The following is a 19,264-nucleotide window of genomic DNA, read 5'->3' as shown; positions in this document are numbered from 1 at the left end:
TTACCGTTTTCCCGCGAAAGACGGTCTGCACTGCGTCTATATATTGGCGTGAGCACGTGCATCAGCGTGCGTTAGACGTATGCGCCTAAGCAGCGCTCTACAGAGGAGTAACATCCTAACGGAAGGCTCAACCCGCTACGCATCGGGGATGTGGCGTGTTCGGAATTACATTGTCGCAAAATTAGAATTTTCCTGATGCCTACAGCGCTCCAAGGCGGGCCCATGTGTGGTCCTAGAAATGACTTTTGTTCCACATTACCAAATATTTCAACAAAGCCTTCATAGAAACTGTTCTCCCTTGACATTTGTTTTGTACCGCAGGTAAAACACATTCATACGCTTCAGATATATTTACCTTCTTCGAGCATGGGTGTATAGCCCAGTGGGTAGGGCACTCGGCTTCTGAGCGCGAGTTCCTATAGCTTCGAAGCTTGCCACCGTCTTTTAGAGTGAAGCTTTCTTTGCCGCTCCTTCCAATTTTCCTGGCGCTGCCGCTGTGGTCTTGCTCGCGCACCGCTGGGTTTCTTGCAACACCACCAGCTGGCGTTCGCCTTCGTGCATCCTGCTTATTATACTTATGTTATGCTTATAGTAGCGTAGGGAGTGACTATAAACGCATCATTTCTAAAATGGGATATGGAGTTGGGAAAGAGGACAATGAGCGTAGAATAGCCAGTCCAAATTTGAATGCTGAATAAATAACAAATTTAGTCACACGAGTCGAGAAAGAACTTGGCAAATGGCCAAGCAAAGAGTGGGAATATGGAGAGCTTATAAGTTTAATAACGACAGAAATACGAAAAGAGACGTAACATGCTCGTTGGAAAGGAAAAAAAGGAACTGGAAAGCTAGTGGAACAGGGAGACACGAGAAACGATCGCCGAACGACAGAAAGCATCCCGAGAGCACAGGCAGGTGAAAAAAGCGCAGTTGCCGCAGGATGAAATAGCCAGAAAATGGGAAATATACCGGGAGAAAAAAATATATGGTTCAAATACTGGTGCAAGCAAAGATAAAAGGTGAAAGTGGACGTTCGTTGTTAGAAATACGTGAGAAAAAGCAGGCCGCACCTAGAATATTTTGAAACCACATAAAATTATTAGGCCGGAAGTCTGGAGCATTACAACACATTCTAGACGAAGATGGAAACAAATTGGAAGGGAACGCGGCAATAAATTGCATCCGAAAAGTAACAGCTGAATCTTTCCTAAGCAATGACGAGGTTGTAGTGGAGGAAAAAGGGTCACGAAAGAAAACCAGATGGAAGAGGAGCTGGTGGTGCCAAATTTCAACTGGAAGAAAGCCGAAGAGAAAATTCTGAAGCGCACAGCCACAGGGCTAGACGAGGTTCTCGTTAGGCTGATTAATGAACTAGGACCAAAAAGTAAGGAAGCTCTGTTGAAAACAGTAGAAACAAGTTTAAAAGATAGACGGATACCAGACAGTTGGCGACAAATTAGGACTAATTTAATTTATAAAGGCAAGGGGGAGAAAGCTAGAACTCACTCGTATGGACCGTTGACCATTACGTCGGTAATATGCAGGTTAGAAATTGCAGGCCGTTAAGCTAAAGCTACAAGCATGGACAGAAAATATTGGCATTTCGGGAAAACTTCAGAATCCTGGCTTCAGAATAGGCAGGCGTTTGGATGATAACTTATTTGTCCTTACTCAATGTATTGGAATATCAAGAGTAGAAAGTATATCGTTATATGTGTCCTTTTTTGACATTACAGGAGCGTATCACAACGTTGAACGCAGCATTTTGTGGGATATTCTGGAAAGGGAAGGCTTAGGCGACGATTTTCTGCAGCTTTTGAAACAGATTTACCTAGGAAATACAGTTTTCGTTGAATAGAAACAGATGAGGAGCGAGGAGAAAGTAGATATCAAGGAACGACTGAGGCAGGGGTGCCCTTTATCCCCACTGCTGTTTATGATGTACATGCTGAAGGTGCAAAGGGCGCTAGAAGGAAGTAATATCGGGTTTAATCTCTACATAAGCAAGAGATTAAGTGCCCTAACAGCTGTCTCTCACGTAGACCGGCACATGTACCTGACTTACACGTGGTGATACCATTCCAGAGCTTGCGCAGATGAGTTTTGTGTCTTCTTTCGTTCTTTCTCCTCAGGGCTCCCTTCAGTTGATACTCGGCATTCGTGTTGTCCACTTCTCTTCTCTTGTGTCCTGTCTGCACGCCTCACGTTTTTGCATAATGAAGCACTATGGGGATACAATAGCTATGAGGTGCTCCGGGGTATGTGGAAAGGTGTAATGGTTCCAGGACTTACTTTTGTAAATGCGGTTGTTTGCTTGAAATCAGGGATGCAGTCAGGGCTCGATGGCAACCAAAGGTCAGTGCGACGCCTCGCATTGGGCTCCCAGGGGTAGACTACAAATGAAGCAGTGCGGGGTGGTTTGGGCTGGACAAGTTTTGAAGTGAGGGAAGCTCACAGTAAAATTAATTATGAAGAACGACTGAGGAAAATGGAAGAAAGTAAGTGGGCTGGAAGAGCGTAAAGGTATTTGTACAGGAAGAACATTTATTCGCAGTGGAAGAAAAGAACTAGGAAGCTTACCAGCAAGTACTCGACCTCTATGGTGAGCAACACAGCAACAAAGAACGTGAAGCGGAAAGTCAGAGAGTCTGAGATAATCTCACGGGTTGCGGAAGTTTAAAAGAAACCTGCCGTCAGTAACTACTTAAGAGGCAAAAACGAAATAGGGAAAGAAACAATTTATGATAACTCAAAGGCAAGCTCATTACTTTTCGAAGCAAGATCAGGATGCCTTAGAACACGCACTTGTAAAGCGACATATAAGAAGGAAGAAGCATGTGCTTGCAGCTGTAAATCTAGGGAAACGATGGAGCATGTTTTATTAGAATGTGAAGATATCTGCCCAGTGGTCGATATATGAATCACTGGCCTCCTTGAAACCCTTGGGTTCAGCGAGAGCAGGGGAAAGGTAAGCATGCCCGCAATAGAGATTAGTAAGAGGCGATTGGAAGAATTGTGGAAGAAAAGTTGAGAAACGACAAACAATGGAGGCACACAAAAACAAAGTTCACGATAGGAGCTCAGAAACTTTGCTTACGGCAACGTGGCCTTTTAAAGCGAAACTTTCTTTTTCTTCGACTTCCCCCTTCTGCTGCTGCTGTTTCTGTCCGGCACACCGCGTCGGAGGGTGGTTTAGAGCGTGTATATACATGGAAGGAGCGTGGTAGAGAAGAAAAGAACGAAAGTGAAGGGGGTTAAGCGCAGGGCCTGATTTTTATTAATCTTGTCATGAGAATCCAACAAACAAAGACACCAAGGAAAACATAGGGGAAGTTGCTTGTGCTTACTAATTGAATTACATAAATTATAAATTAATGGCAATAACCCGCCATGGTTACTCAGTGACAATGTTGTTGGGCTGCTGAGCACGAGGTCGCGGGATCAAATCTCGGCCACCGCGGCCGAAAACACCCGAGTACTTAGATTTATGTGCACGTTAAAGAACCCCAGGTGGTAGAAAATTCCGGAGTCCCCAACTACGGTGTGTCTCATAATCAGAAAGTGGTTTTGGCATTTAAACTTCATAATTTAATTTTATTTTTAATTAATGGCAACGAAAGTGGTTAAAAAGTAAGTTCCGAATGTGGGGAACGATCCCACGTCTTCGCATTACGCGTGCGATGCTCTAACCGATTGAGCTACCGCGGCGCGGTTTCCCCATCCACTTTCTTGGGCTTTATTTTGTTACTACTTGAACTAACTTTGGGAGTGTTACCCAGCGCCACCACTCACGAACCTTGGCGGCGGATGTGGAACATCCTTTCTGCCATACGCCTCACGAGCACGTGATCTTTCTTGGCGAAGGTAACTGGTCAATAAACCCGCACTTGCTACCTGAAGGCCTCAATGTTGCCGGATTCGAGACCCTCGTTATGTAAGAACGATAGGAAAGGGGTCCGGTTTTTGTTAATCATATAATGACAAGCCAACAAAGACACCATGGAAAACATAGAAGAAATTACTTGTACTTACTAATTGAATTAAAGAAATGATAAATTAATGGCAATGAAAGTGGATGACAAAAACTCTTGCCGCAGGTGGGGAACGAAATCACATCTTCGCATCACGCGTGTGATGCTCTAATCAATTGAGCTACCGCGGCGCGGTAAGAGAAACGCGGTAAGAGAAAAGAGACGCGAGGAACTCGTTTTGACCGCGCTGAGTCAAATATGCACAATGCCCTCTGGAACTCCCGGTCGTCGCCACATTAGCCTCTTGACAGCTGCAATTATCCGCGACCCCCCGCAAGCGCTTACCTTAGCGCCTGTCCTGTGTCTTTCTCGGCTGTTCGTGTGTGTCTTCCAGTGCGCTTATTTTCCATCGGTCTGCAATGAACCATCTAGCCCATGTGCAGGTGTTAAATTACCTTTCTGCCAAGATTGAAGTCCAGAGGGAAGCTTTAGTCGGGTACAGGAGGGGGAGGAGGAGGAATAAACGTTTATTTTTGAAACAGTATCCTGGGGTAAGTCCTTGTTCTACTCTAGGTGGGAGGTCTCCTCATTCCAGGAACCCTCTGGCCTTCACTGCCTCCTTGGCCCTGGCGACGAGGCGTTGTTGTTGATAGAGGTCCTTGGAGACGAGCTTGGCCTGCCACCTTTCTATGAGGTCGTCGCTTTACTGTCTGGCGTAACAACAGTCTTTCGGTGAAGGCAATGCTTCTGTGTCTATCTGCCATAGACATTCGAGGATCAGGTGCTCCAAGGGGTCCGGTACGCCGCACATTGGGCAGTGGTATCCTTGTAGCGTTGAGTATAGTCCGTGCATGAAGATTCCCTGGGTGTAAGTGCTATTCTGTAGTCTTTTGAGTGTGGTGCGTTGTTCTTTGTTGAGCTTTATCTGAGGTGGTGGGTACAGCCCGCGTTCCGGCCTGTGATGTTGAAGGATCCCCGAGTAGGTGCTGGGTACGGTCCCTGCCCCCGCTGACGCAGACTGGACGTCTCGAGAGTAGGAAGGGCTGGCCCGGGAGGTGTGGCCTCGGGCCGCGGCGTGTGCCGCAGACTGACGTCACGAGCCGGACGGACGGTGACCCCGCCGATGGAGAAGATGGCCACCCGCGCTTCGAATTGGGCCGAATCGCGTCAGTAGTGTGCGTCTGCCCCGCGTCCCAGTGAATTCCCAAACTGTTTGTGGTGGTCTATCATGCCGGAAATATTACCACGAGCTTACGATGCATTATTTGTGCCGCGTGCGTTTATTCTGAGCCTTGATCCGGCGAAGGAAGATTGCAGCGAGCCTCGCTGACGCTACGCTACGCGAACTGGCGAGACTGCAGGCTTGCAAATAATAATAAAAAAAACGTGAAAAGGAGCAACAACAAGAAAAGAGTCACATTCTTGGAAATAAGCTTGTGAAAACACAAAACAAAAAAAATATAAATCTTGTGTTATTTAAAACCAAGAGCATTTATTTAAACCGCCGAATGAAGCATTTTTGTACCTTTCCTGCCTCGATCGTCTACTCGCCCCAGGTTTGTAGTGGCCTTCGATAAACGCACTGCTTCTTTAAGTACATCTTAAATAGTAAATGATTCATTTTAAGCTCCGAAAACGAGTAGTAAATGTGCCGTGTACATGTAAACCATCGCAAAGGCAGTGGCGTAGCAACAGGGGGGCCGGGGGGCCGGGGGCCCCGGGTGCAAGGGGCCTGTGGAGGGGGGGGGGGTGTCATATACGTCTGAAGACACCCTTTCCGCCGGCTACACCCGGGGGGGGGGGGTGACAGAAGACCTATGGGCCCCGGGTGCCAGACGACCTAGCTACGCCACTGCGCAAAGGTCATGCAGAGCTGCTCTTTCCACTTTTGTCCCTTGCAGTGAAGCTAAAGAGCACACGACGCGCAGCACTGTAGAAGGCACGGGGTTATTTTTCCCTCGTGATCCAGCATGGGCTGTAGTATTCTAATCACGAGAGCTCTAGCAAGACAGTCATAAAAATACAAAAGTCTTTGTTTATACAGAGAATTACGAGTTTTAGAAGCAGGGTTTTTTGAGCGGCACTACTTTAGTCATAGAGGCAATCGGCTGTCACGCTTCGGTCATCTGGACGGGGCCTCCCCTTTTTTTCTAATGTTGTACCCAACTATAATAGAATGAAAGAGAGAAGGGGGAAGATAAGGCAGAGAATGAGTAGAATCGACGCAGTCGCGAAACGAGTGAATAACAGCCTTGCCACTCTTCGCTCGCAGTTTCCGTAGAAATAAGGGGGAGGGGGGGGAGATATGGAAAATGTGACGTGGGAAGGCAAGGAAACGCTGGATAAACTTAAGTTGGAGGTACGGTTTGGTACCTTCCAGCTATTTCTGAAAAATAAAACCATGCAAAAATGTCTAGCGGACAACTTACGCAGGGAGTGCAGAAGCAGAGCCGCATTAATCCGCCTTTTGCGATGCATTGTGGCGCCATCGTGCGGTGGCCACGAGAAACAATTTAGCAGGCACTGCTGCGCGCCGCGACAGCCGCCCTACGCGAGACTCGCGACCGAACAAGCAGCGCGTGCCACAAGACCGAAACAACGTGTACGCGGCGTCATATTTTTTTTATCGTCAGCTGGCCATCGAGCCCGCTGGTGAATGCTTTCTACCGGGAGGTTTATTCAGCGTGACGAACGGCTGGAAGAAGAGCTTCGGCAACGCTTTACAAGCTCCTCTTTGGCCTGAAACCGCTGTGCCTGTGGCGTAGAATGAATAAGTAATAAAACAGTATGAGCACGCACAAAAACGCATCGCTCCAATAGGGCATGTGGTGTAGTTCTTAGGGCGAATATCACGTTTCACCACTGCATGTCTTGCTTTATGTTTTATCATGTGCTAGACGTACATGCGTACACAGGCAGTGGGGAGGCCGAGAAAATGCCAAGTTGCGTAAGTTATTTACCCACATAAAGTGTGTATACATCTAGCAAAATGCAAAAAAAAAATGATCAGGATAACCAAGATCGGTGATACCCTCTGTTTGTGGGGCGCCCGTCTTCTTCTTAGAACGCGCCGTGGTACGAACATAGCGGTCGACCGCGTTCTTTCTTTTAACGCGATAGCGTTAAGGAGCTCGTGTCGCAGAAAAGCCGGTGTCGTCGGCGTCGGCGTCGGTGTCGGCGTCGGCGTCCGCGGCGTTGGCCGTGAGCGATAAATCACGGCAGGCGCTTCATAAATAAAAAGCAACTTCCAAGATGGGCTGGGTGGGAATCGAACCAGGGTCTCCGGAGTGTGAGACGGAGACGTTACCACTGAGCCACAAGTTCGATGCTTCAAAGCGGTACAAAAGCGCCTCTAGTGAACGCGGTGTTGCCTTAGAAACGAGCTGTTTCTAAGGCTCAGGCGTGCGTCGCTTGCTCAGGCGCACATTTCGTTGTCGCGCCGAACGCTGCGTTGCTCGACGCTCACCGCGTCCGGTGCGGTGCGGGGAGCGTAGTCGCTGCGCCGTAGCCCATTGTCTTACACCCCTTGGCGGGTCGATGGGAACGCTGTCGCGTTCCACTCTTGAAGGCGAAGCTTAAGCGTCCTCCAATTTTTTTAACTCCTGCGTGTACACAAACAGCGTCGTTACTGTCACGTAGTAGGGACTTGGTAGGGACAGCAAAGAACACAGTAGCAATACTGTGAATGACGAAGCTAACTTTTATTGGCCGAACCTGTGCCCACAAAAACAGGCTACACTTAAAGCACGACGATAGCGGCGAAGACAGTCGGCAATCGTCGAAATCTGATCAGCGCATTCAGCGGGTCAAGCGCGTCAGCTTTTATACATGAACCATCGAACGGTCGAGAGTAATAGCTGGTGCCCGCGTGTCTTCAGAAAATCCTACACCATTCGCGTCGCGCATACATGCAATCAGATTACACAAGGTTCGGCGACGGCGTACAGCGGATAAAACGATCGATAATTTTCGATAAAATTCTGATGCACGCGGGCGCGTCCCGCGCTGAGCGATAACATTTGTTTCACGGTGAAAAGCGGTCACCCGAAAAAAAGATAAACAAGTGCAAGTGTCACTATGAAGCTCAGATGTCTGGGCGACAGCAAAGGCGCCCCAGAAATGTGTCAGTTACACAGCAAGATGTGTCACTCGACTTCAGAAGATGCCACACAGGAAAATGAGCCTTAGTACATGCCGTACTAGCTCTCGATTCGCTAAACGAACATAAAAGCCTTCTGCAAGTAAATATTATTTTACTTGGTGCCGACAAGAATGACGAAACGACAACTAGCAACGATTGCTAACTAGCACTATCAGCTACTTGCACAGTGCACGCTGTTTCCCACGTCAGCCCGGCAGTGCAGGTGACCTTAGCTCGGACAGATAACTACGCCGACATCACCATTCGCTGAGCGTTTCTAAAGCTGTAAGTGTGCACGGTGTGAAGTTGCGAAATGACGGCGTTCTAGCGACGGACGTTCAGTGACGATAGAGAAAAAAAAAAAAAACACTTCGCGTTTCACTCAACCAGGTCGCGCGAGCTCAGAAATCGTTTGTTTCGCTAGCTCCAACATACGTTTACGTCTTCGTGGAGATTATTCGCATGAGTCAGTAATGACAATAACAGAGAGGTAAACTGCATATGCCAATACACACCTGTCACAAAGTGCAGCTCTACTTTAGGCTTCACGGCGCTGTCGATCGCGTTTTACCGACGGAAATCGGAAAATCCGCATTGCCCTGCTGGGATGGTCACGGGAGGTGCAGCCGTAAACGAGACACGACGTTGGCATTGCGCCAAATTTCGATGGCAAAAAAGTTTGAAAGGCGTTCCTTGCGCACGGCAGCGAGAATGGCAAGGCTGACGAGTGAAAGAACTTTATTGGAGTTCCGGCGAGGACGCGAACTCGTCGTGCACCCGGCTAGTCCCACGTCAGGACTGGAATGTGTAGCCCACGGGCCCGGTCACGGGCACGCCGGACAGCCAGGATTCGCTTGTCTAGAGCGGAGCTACGCAAACGCGAGTCCCACTCCTCCTTACTGAACTTGGGGTATCTCGAACCGCACTCCCGGAGCATGTGTGCTAGAGTGGAGGTCTGCCCGCAGGAGGGGCAGGCGTCGTCGCGATGTACGTCGGGGTAAACCGTGTAGAACGGCAAGACACGGATATGTGCCGGTCTGTAAGAGTAAGACAAACGGCTGGCGCCTTGTTCCACTGACAAGGGCAACGCCTGCCACGGCCGTACTCCATTCACTCGGAGGAGAGAGTCGAGTCCGGCCGGTGCGCCTGCCAAATTGCTTCAGTCCTCAGCCGCTAGGGCTCCGCGCATGCGCAGTTCGGCGTTTCAAAAGGCGGATTAAAGTACACCTTAAGGGTCTATAGGCGACACAACGAAAGCGGTCGCACGTCAAATCATCACTTCTGCGTCCGCCGGGATAGCTTTGCGGCTATGACATTGCTCGAGGTCGCGGATTTGATCAAGACAGTCGGATTTCGACGGGGGCGAAATAAAAAACGGTCGCGCACTTTGATCTAGGGACACGTTAAAGAAGACCCAGGTGCCAAAATTAATCCGGAGTGCGCCACTACGGCCTGCCTCATAATCCGATTGTGGTTTGGCAAGTACAGCCCTATAATCAAATTTAAGTTTAATGCTTCTGCCACGAATCGATGTGCCATGTGAGGCAATGACAATGCTCAGCTCTCTCAGAGGTTATGAAATATGGGGCACATGGCGCACAACAACGCCTCAAGCAAACACCTCTCCCTTTGCATTTTGTGTATAACGCAGGCAAACATCAATGGTGCACGCAAGGTAACGTTTAACATTAACTCACCACTCTCGTGTTGGACAAAACGTTCTAGAAATTAAACATTTGCTGTGAACATCACCGCTAATTATCGTCAGTCAAAGCAAACAGCACAAATAGCTTCGCGTGCTTCAATTACCACAGTGCGTGGGACCTGCATATTTTTTTTAAAACATAGGTAGGACATTACGCAACACAATAACAAGAACTTGGTGGCGCAACCCACCGCTCATAACATCCATCCATCCATCCATCTTGGAAAACAGGAGTGCCTTCGCAACGCAGTGAAACGGGTTGCAGACCACGGATGTATGTATACAATGTATACATACAACTATAATAATTGTCTGAAATAACTACGTCCCCATAATTCAATCAATGATTAACACGTCTGCCACTTGCGATGTGCCATGTGAGGCAATGATAATGCTCCACCCTCCCAGAGTTATAAACAATGATGCACAACAACGCCTCAAGCAAACACGTCTTCCTGTGTGTTCTGTGGACTATACGCTGACAAACAGCAGAGGTTCACGGAAGGTAACGTTTAACATCAGCTCACCACTCGTATTGGACTAAACGCTGAAGAAGTTATACATTCGCAGCCAACATCGCCGCTAACTATTGTGAATCAGAGCAAAGAGCACACAAATCTTCGCTTACATCAATTCCCTCAGTGCATGGGATCTACCATTCTTACAGCGAAGCTGTATACTTCTACCGTCCAAAGAAATTTTCGTGTCTTTGGCGTGGTAAGCAAAAACTCGCCATACGTAGGCCGATCCCGGAGATAGTGCAATGCCGGGTCGACCCGCGGCGGAGGTGAAGCAGGCCTTAAGCACTCACCATATGGGTGCAGGGGCCGTATAACGTAAAGCTATTCCAATATGTTTCCATTCCAATCTCCTGACGTCAAATTTCCGTAACCGCCGACGTAAGCATCGGGCGGTCACCCGCAGGGCTGTCTGAACAAACCGATGAAATGCTCCCCTCGTTCATAGGAGGTCACTTTTGTTTGCTTGAACAACGAATAACATTGCCTGCACTGAGGCTTGTCTTACGTAATTGGCTCACAAGAGGAGAGGAGCATGCTCAAGTGTAGAGGGAATGGTGCCGAGCCACTGCACTGAATATCAATAAGCGGATGAAGAGGGTGGTGCCAGCGTCTGCGATTGGTTCGCTTTCTCTTACTTTGCTTGCGGTGGTTCGTCGACAGTCGCGGCGGCATGCAACGGAAGCTTAGGAATAACGCTGAAACGGATCCTCAGCAAAGAAGAGTTAGCAGAACGAGGTCGTAAATGTGCCGAAAGTTCTCGAAAACGTTCCATGGCCACGCAAAAAGTTTTATTACACGCAAATAAACCCATGCTCTCCGGCAGGGGCGAGTAGCTAGTGCCGAAGCGATCGGCGGCAGCCATCTTTTATTCCTTTCGGAACGGAGCAGCCTGGGGCTATTCAGAAGAAAATTCCGTTTTGTTCGGCATATTAATGCATTTTTATCGCGTACGCGTCACTTTGACGCAGTAAGTTCTTGCGGTTTTGTGACGTCGCGTGAGAGGCAGGTGAAGTGGGTGCAGCCCGAAAACGTTTGACCAATAGCCGAGGGCTAATGTACAAAAGGCGGCGAATCAGAAATAACTATTTTTGTTTTGTTCGGTCATGTTATGGATAATCAGTGTGTACACGTCATATCAGACGGGGAGCTATTGCGGTTTTCGTGACGTCGCATGACAGACAGGTGAAGTGGGGGTGGTCCAGAAAAGTTTTTGACCAATCGCGGTGGGCTGATAGCAGAATTGGAATAGAAAAGTTTGGAATAGTTTTACGTTATAGCACCCCAGATCTCAAAGATAGTGCAATGCCGGGCCGACCTGCGGCGGAGGTGAAGCAGGCCTTAAAGGTGTGGAGACATGAAAATTTTCGTTCATGCGTTCTTCAATTCAAGCGTTGCGTACTGCATCAGGAAGCACGATACACACCGCGGGATTCATATATACCCGATAAATAATTTATTAATAGCATTATTATACCGAGCGATCTTGGTTTCGGTTTCTGGGCTCCGGGTGATGCTATGACGTCATAGGAGAGGAAGCGCAACACGGCTTGGTCACGTGGGTCACAAAATAGTGACGTAAAACCATGCTGCGTCGTCTGCTCGCGCATACGCGTGCTCTGCCAGCAGAGGTAAACAACTGGCGATTCGAAGTGCATGTCGCGATTGGTATAATTTTTGCGAAGAGCGACAACAACGGTAAGAAAAAAATTGGAGGACGCTTAAGCTTCGCCTTCAAGAGTGGAACGCGACAGCGTTCCCATCGACCCGCCAAGGGGTGTAAGACAATGGGCTACGGCGCAGCGACTACGCTCCCCGCACCGCACCGGACGCGGTGAGCGTCGAGCAACGCAGCGTTCGGCGCGACAACGAAATGTGCGCCTGAGCAAGCGACGCACGCCTGAGCCTTAGAAACAGCTCGTTTCTAAGGCAACACCGCGTTCACTAGAGGCGCTTTTGTACCGCTTTGAAGCATTGAACTTGTGGCTCAGTGGTAACGTCTCCGTCTCACACTCCGGAGACCCTGGTTCGATTCCCACCCAGCCCATCTTGGAAGTTGCTTTTTATTTATGAAGCGCCTGCCGTGATTTATCGCTCACGGCCAACGCCGCGGACGCCGACGCCGACACCGACGCCGACGCCGACGACACCGGCTTTTCTGCGACACGAGCTCCTTAACGCTATCGCGTTAATATGGCGGCGTGTGAGAGTCGGTGATTCATTTCGAAGCGCCGTAAGCTTTAGGTTTGAAGTGAACCGGAAAAGGCCTAGCGACGATATCGGCGGTGCCGAACGATCAGCGGCGGTGAGGCTGCCGTCGGTGCCAGAGGGACCACTCCGCGGTCGCTGAATGGCCGCTTCGCCGTAAGGCTGCTGTACAAATGGGTCCCGGGCCCGTCCTCTCTACGGCAAGGAAATCTCGCCGTTCGCGAGCAAAACCGCCGTCGCACGGGGGCCCGCGAATGGCAAACGGCGTGCGGCGAGTTTCCGTGCCGGTAACGTGGACGGGCCTTTACACATTGAGAAACACCAAGCGAACGAGAGACCGCTCCGAGCTACCAAACTATGCGACTGGCACATGGTATACGTCAACTGCTCTCCGCGAGAGTGCTGTGTATGTTAGCTCGGTTACAGTGTTCTAGACGCCTGTAGCATAGAGAAAGATATTTAGAATGACAGGAAGCTGAGCTATTTGGTTAGGATTCATAATGCAAAGAAGGGGCAATTGCGTGCAGACACGGACACAAGAGGAGAGAAGCGGACAACACGAACGCCGCATATCCTAGTCCATTTTGGAGTTGGCCGGCTAGTGTTACACTCAACGTGAAAGACCCGTCCACATTACTGGCACGGTAACTCGCGGCACGCAGTTTGCCGTTCGCGGGCCGCCGTGCGGCGTCGTCCACTTCTCTGCTCCTGTGTCCGCGTGTGCATGCCTTACCCTTCTTTAGGATTCTTTAGAATCCTAAAGAAGGGTAACGTCTTACCCTTCTTTAGAAAGGATATGTATATGGGGGGGGGGGGGGCTGTAGCTCGGTCATAGTGGAGGCTATGCTCGGTCGCTCGGCTCAGCAGGCTCCGTAATCGGCATTTCAGCGCTACTCATCATACGTCACATTTTTGTGCTAGTGTGCTATGAGGTCTATATTTTCGTTCCTCCTATGTGACGTCATAACTGCCGCGCTAGCGATGGGTTTCGACTACGAGAAGGAGCTTCTAATGACTTTTTGGAGCTGAATTAAAATTATTTTGAAATGTTTGCAGCGTTCAATACCTCGTTGTGGGTGTCCTCGCATACGGAAGCAGCCTACAACATACTTTTCATAGCCTCAAAATTTGGGGTCCCAACCCCTTTAAGCACTCCCCATGCGTGGGCCGATCCCGAAGGTAGTGCAATGCCAGGCCGACCCGCCGTGGAAGTGAAGCAGGCGTTAAGCATGCCACATACGTGGGCCGACCCCGAAATTGGTGCAATGCCAGGCCGACCCGCGGTGGAGGTGAAGCAGGCGTTAAGCATTCCACATATGTGGGCCGATCCCGAAGATAGCGCAATGCCGGACCAACCCGCGGCGGAGGTGTAGTTCGCCATACACAGCTTCGCTGGTCAGCCTTCTTCACAGAGTGGAAGGCAGACTGACGGACGGATATGTTTCCTCGTTGGGTAGGTCATAGAAATGTATACGCATTTAAACATAAGAATAAATTCGAAAGGAAGAGTACTTACTTATTTAAAACGTTGGTGGGGGTGAGTTTCGAGCGTACGATCCCGCGCTCAGAAGCCATGTGTCTTACCCAGTGGGCGAAACAGCCACGCTTACAGGTGAATATATTTAAAGGATACGAATGTGTTGTACCGGCGGTACAAAACAAATGTTAAGGGATAACAATTTCTACGAAGGTTTTCTTGAAAGATTTGGTGATGGTGGAATAATAGCCATCTCTAAGACCATACGTAGAGCTGACTTGGAACATTGGAGCATATCGGAGAATTCCGATAAGGCGAAAATTCATTCCCAAACACGCCACATCCCCGATGCGTTTCGGTGTTCGCTGGTTGCCCCTTCCGTAGAGGCTTTCCGTCATTGACCGAAATGCCACCAATCTCTCAGGGCCCATGCGCTTGGCGTCGCCCTACACAGACAGATAAGCAGTCAATGAGCTGATAAGGATGATAATGAGTAATGAGGGGTTATATGGGTCTCATCACGGTTGACAATGCTTCGACGCAGATGGATAAGGTGCTAAAGAATAAAAAGGGCTTATAATGGTCGGAGCAATTCTGATAAGGTTGATAAGAACCGATAAGTGTCGGATCAAGTCTGATAAGTTTGATAACAACGGATAAGAGTTGATAAGTGTCAGATCTAGTCCGATGAGGCTGATAACGGCCGATAAGGGTTGATAAGGGTTTATACTGGTCGGACAGAGTTTGATAACGACACCGGACTACATGGAGATGAGCAAGGGGCACAATGCTTCTGTATGCCTAAAGAACTCCAGTAGAGTTTCTGTCTTAATGCATTTTTTTTTCTTTTATTACGTGAAAGCGCCCAGTCATCGTACCTCTGGCGACATATGCCAGATTTTTTAAGCCTGCAGTTATGTGATGTCGGTGGCAGCGCCTGAGACTCAAGATGTCGTTGTAAGCCACGCAACGACTTCTCCGCTAAAGCTGGACGCGCACAGCATCGATCTTCCTTCTTTAACTCTGCGCTTCACCGCGTTGGACAGAAGTAAGCCTTATGTTCTTCCCCCTGTCGCCTGATTTCACCTTCTCTCTCCTCTTATCCCATCCTCGCTTACAAGACGATTAAAATGCGGGTTTCAGCCCCTAACCTGCATCGAACCGCTTACCAGTGATATCGCGTCGCATTCACGCCCCGACTTTTGTGACGTGCACGCACACATTACGCAAAGAAGCCCCACTACATGCGGTGTGCATTTTGAAGTCGTCACGCAAAAGATGGTATAATTCACTATTTGTAATGCAGTCTAAAATTTAAGGCCTCGCATCTTCACTAAGGAGTCGGAAGCTATATGATAGAGCAAAATAATAATGATAAATAAAATGCCATGAAAAAATTTTGGTTGAGTACCTCTGGATCGTTTGAACTCTCTGCTTGCAGCCATGATTTCAGTCGATCTCTTCTTGTTGCGCGATGACAGCGCGTTGGTTTTCCCCTTCTATAAGTCATCTTTTAACAATGCGCTGATTTATTTTTACTTTCAGTCAATTAAATGCATGCAGTCACCAGAAGCCTTCGTAAGTACTTTGTTCATTGTTTGCACTCTCACCTGCTGGCACGAATACTTATGTGTCTATTACGTCTTGCACGCTGCTATGTTACGTGTTATATTTATATTCTGAAGCTGCAAATGATGTAGACGAAAATTCGATGTGTCATTATACACAACACAGTACTGTATTTTCACGAAGTCGGTGGATATCATGAAAGCTAATGCTAATTAATGCGGACGTATTTACTTCTCAGTTGAATGGAATCGGCCGGTTGTTTAATAACCTGAAAGTGAATTCTATGCTCTACAAGGTTTTAAATGAATGCAGTGCGTGGCGCGTGCAACCTTTCTCTCACACGCATTCAGCTAGCCAGCTCCTCCAGCCCGTTGTGCACAACGATCTTAACCGCCACTGAGCTAAGACTACTGTAAATTTTGAATTGACGCAGTAGCACAAACGCTGTTGCGGCGAAGCGTTTGTTTTCTTTGTGACGGCTTGGTCGATTCTGCCGTTTAAGCTTACTCTACTTAAACAGCGTTGTAGGGAAAATATAACTGCTCGGCGATGAAATCAAACCATGGGGTGGAAGTACGACTCGACGAGGTTACCAGTAGTCTAAACTGTAGGCAGGTTCAGATTGAACTACTGGTGTAGTAGACAAGGCGTATCTTTGTTGAACTGACGATATTCAGGCGCTCTGTGTTATAACACTGCGCAATTCCGTAGAGAACAGAGCCGGCGACCAGCAAATCTGCAAGGGTTGTACACATAGCGCGGCAAGCAAGCGCACTTGTTATACGAGGGCTGTCATGTATGCGAGCTGTTCGGCGATACAGCAGCAGCCGAGGTCAGCAAAGTCCGCCAACATTTGTCTAGAAAGCTTCGCTTTAAAATATTTGACCTGTCCTATAATATACGGGTATCCAGAGAAATATTTAAAATATTTCTCTGGATACCCGTATATTATAGGACAGCTCAAACACCAAGTGAATTGGGAAAAAGAAACGTCCATAGATGAAAGCTTTATAAGGAATCTTTTGTGGAGATGATATATTTTTAAAATAAATTCAACATATTTAATTGGACACGATGTGCATTTTTTATTCTTGCACTCATTTCGTTCCATTAATTTGAAATATGTTTCGCAACTCAGGCGGTCATCGGAAAGAAACAGCAGGAGGCCGTGGCACCAGCTTTCGTACGTTGTAAATATTTTCTTGTTACTTTTGCTCGTTTTACCTGTACGCGCCGTAACACTTCCCCCACCTTTTGGGTATCATATACCAGGGCATTGTGTTTTGCACAACCATCCACATATTCAGCGTTCTGAGTCATGAACTAACAGTAACTGACACGCGCTTCGGCGCCTCTCATACCTTCCTTCTGTCGTGCAACATTTCTGCCTTCCATTCCCTTTACCCCAGAAAACTGCAGCAGTGCTCCTTTTCTTGACCTAAATAATCTTCCTGTCACATTCCTCTTTATCTCTCCGATCATAGATTTCAAGAGGAAATGCTTTACTAACTACACCTTTAAGCATGGAGGGTGTTACATAAAGCGTACAGTGCATTAAGTTGACAGGGATAGGATGGAAGTCCTATCCCTGCCAATGCAATGAAAAGCAATGAATGTTTTTCCGCGAATCAGCCTTCTTTGTGAATGCAAAGGGTGCTTGTGGCGCGTGGCTGAACTGGCGTTGCGTGAAGTCGCACGAGGCGATCGCAACTCACCGGATGCCGTGAGCGCCATAGGTTCTTGCAGTGCCGTTGCATTATTGCACCACAATGGCGTGGGCGTGGGCTCTTGCGTGCACCCTCACGTTGTGCTTCATTCGAGCGAGTGTAATGCGAAATCGTGATCATATTCTACCATCTGAGCGTTATCCATCGATATCCGCATGGCTTATCCTCGCAGGCCTCATGGTCATCTGCGACCTGTGACACTATATATGATGCATCGCTAATGTCTACCTTCTACAGCGCGCGACTCTGCAACGTCACTTAGTTTTGACTATAAAGTGGGGCAGTAAATATTTACGAAAAGCTTCGGTTTATTCACAGTGAAAAATAAATATAAAGAATTGCTGCTGTCATGTGTGTTTAGTTTGATTCTACTCTGAATTCAAATAAAACACCTGCAGTGACGCCAGAGCTCCATATGCCGGAATAAATTGCACTTGTTTTAATCATAAGTAGAGTTGTCCTGAGAGGCCTATTGCTCCTGATTTTATTTTCACCTCTGATGCTTTTCCCAGAAATGCCTCATCGACAACGCCCTGCCTTGAAGAACGTCGACGCAGCTGCAGAGACAAGGCTTTCAGTGCTGCCTACAAGACTGAATTTTCTAGACTTGCGCACTTCCAGAGGTGCTCTGCGACGACTTAAAAATAAGATTGCTTGGAAGTTTCGAGCACATTATTAGTTGAAAATCCGATATTATGGCTGAGTCCACATAACTAGTTACTCCATCTAGCATGGTGCACTTGCTTTTTATCTTACTTTTACAATAAAAAAATACTGTGCAAGAAATATGGTTTTTTTTAGTGGTGCCTGTCAAACCGAAAAGAATTGCGTGACCTCTGCTGCTAGTCGCAATCTGCACTGGCAAGAAAAAATAATAATAATGATCAGCAAGGGGCTGAAGGAAAATACAAATTAAGCCTACTTTGTGTGGATGTTCTGTGGCGTGTTGTATTCCTATAATGACGTCGTTATGGCCATTTAAGATCGTGGCGCGCAATTCAACAGAAGTCTGGTCCTCCAATTACCAGTCACAAAAGAAATAAAAAATGAAAATAACAAAAGAAATAAAAAAAGAAAAAGAAAGAGAGAACGAAACAAACAACGAGGTTATGTTTCGGTAAAACGAGTTCTTGGGCGAGTTGGTCACTTATGCAGGCATTGCAGCGATGTCCGTGTCTGTCAGTGTGCCTTTCTTTTGTGTGTGTTTTTTGGCACTGCTGTTATGCCTGCAACGAGGTTATGTGTTTGTGCGTTAGTTCAACCAATATAGCATAACTACCATACATACCTTAATATAGCTAATGAGCAATACAGCTTCGTTGGCCTTCCAACTTCACACAGTGGAAGGGTTCTTAATTTTTTTCTACGGGATACGTAACGAAATCAGCGAATAAAATCCGCATGGTAAACAGCAGCCAACGCAGTTCTACATTCCTTAGCGTTATGCATGTTTGCTTAGTGGGGCGTGTATAACTCCTCCCTTCCCCTGTGCGTGCGTGCGTGTGTGTCTTCGACACTTCCCCGTCGTCCTGCTCGGTTTGTAAAACTGGGCATCCGCTATGAGAACATCCTTGGCCGGCAATTCCACAGATTGGGCAGGTGTGACAGTGCTACTGGTCAGGTGCCCGAATAGGCAAGGAATCAAGAATCAAGAAGTGAAGTCGGCTATAAAATCAGCCAAATGTGAAGAAAGAATTTGAGTACACAAAATGGAACCATAGCGAGAAGATTTTTTTCTTTAATCATGGGGATTTAGGCGCCAATACCACGATCTGATTATGAGGCGTGCCGCAGTGGGGGGCTCAGAATTAATTATGACCACGCCGGGTTCTTTATCGTGCGCTTAAATAAAAGTGCAAGGGCGCTTCGCATTTCGCCCCAATTGAAACGCGGCCGCCGTAGCCGGGGTTTGATTCCGCGACCTCGTATTGAGCAGCGCAACAACGCA

General features: G+C 48.0%; 1 protein-coding gene across 2 annotated transcripts in view; it reads left to right on the top strand.

Annotated features, from left to right (window-relative positions):
• The window catches only part of LOC142585953 (uncharacterized), a 39,288-nt gene extending 21,156 nt beyond the window's left edge, over window positions 1-18,132 (top strand). For both annotated transcript variants that reach the window (XM_075697084.1, XM_075697083.1), the window contains 3 exons: window positions 15,566-15,598; window positions 16,728-16,772; window positions 17,829-18,132. In XM_075697084.1, coding sequence (XP_075553199.1) covers window positions 15,566-15,598; window positions 16,728-16,772; window positions 17,829-17,858 — 108 coding nt within the window. In that variant the 3' untranslated portion in view covers window positions 17,859-18,132. The remainder of the gene's footprint in view (window positions 1-15,565; window positions 15,599-16,727; window positions 16,773-17,828) is intronic.
• Window positions 18,133-19,264: the final 1,132 nt, after the last annotated feature.

This window comes from Dermacentor variabilis, chromosome 6 (genome assembly GCF_050947875.1).
Source record: "Dermacentor variabilis isolate Ectoservices chromosome 6, ASM5094787v1, whole genome shotgun sequence".
Classification (NCBI taxonomy): Eukaryota; Metazoa; Arthropoda; class Arachnida; order Ixodida; family Ixodidae; genus Dermacentor; species Dermacentor variabilis.
The sequence above is the reverse complement of the archived record's forward strand: the minus strand, read 5'-3'. Positions and strand labels throughout refer to the sequence as shown.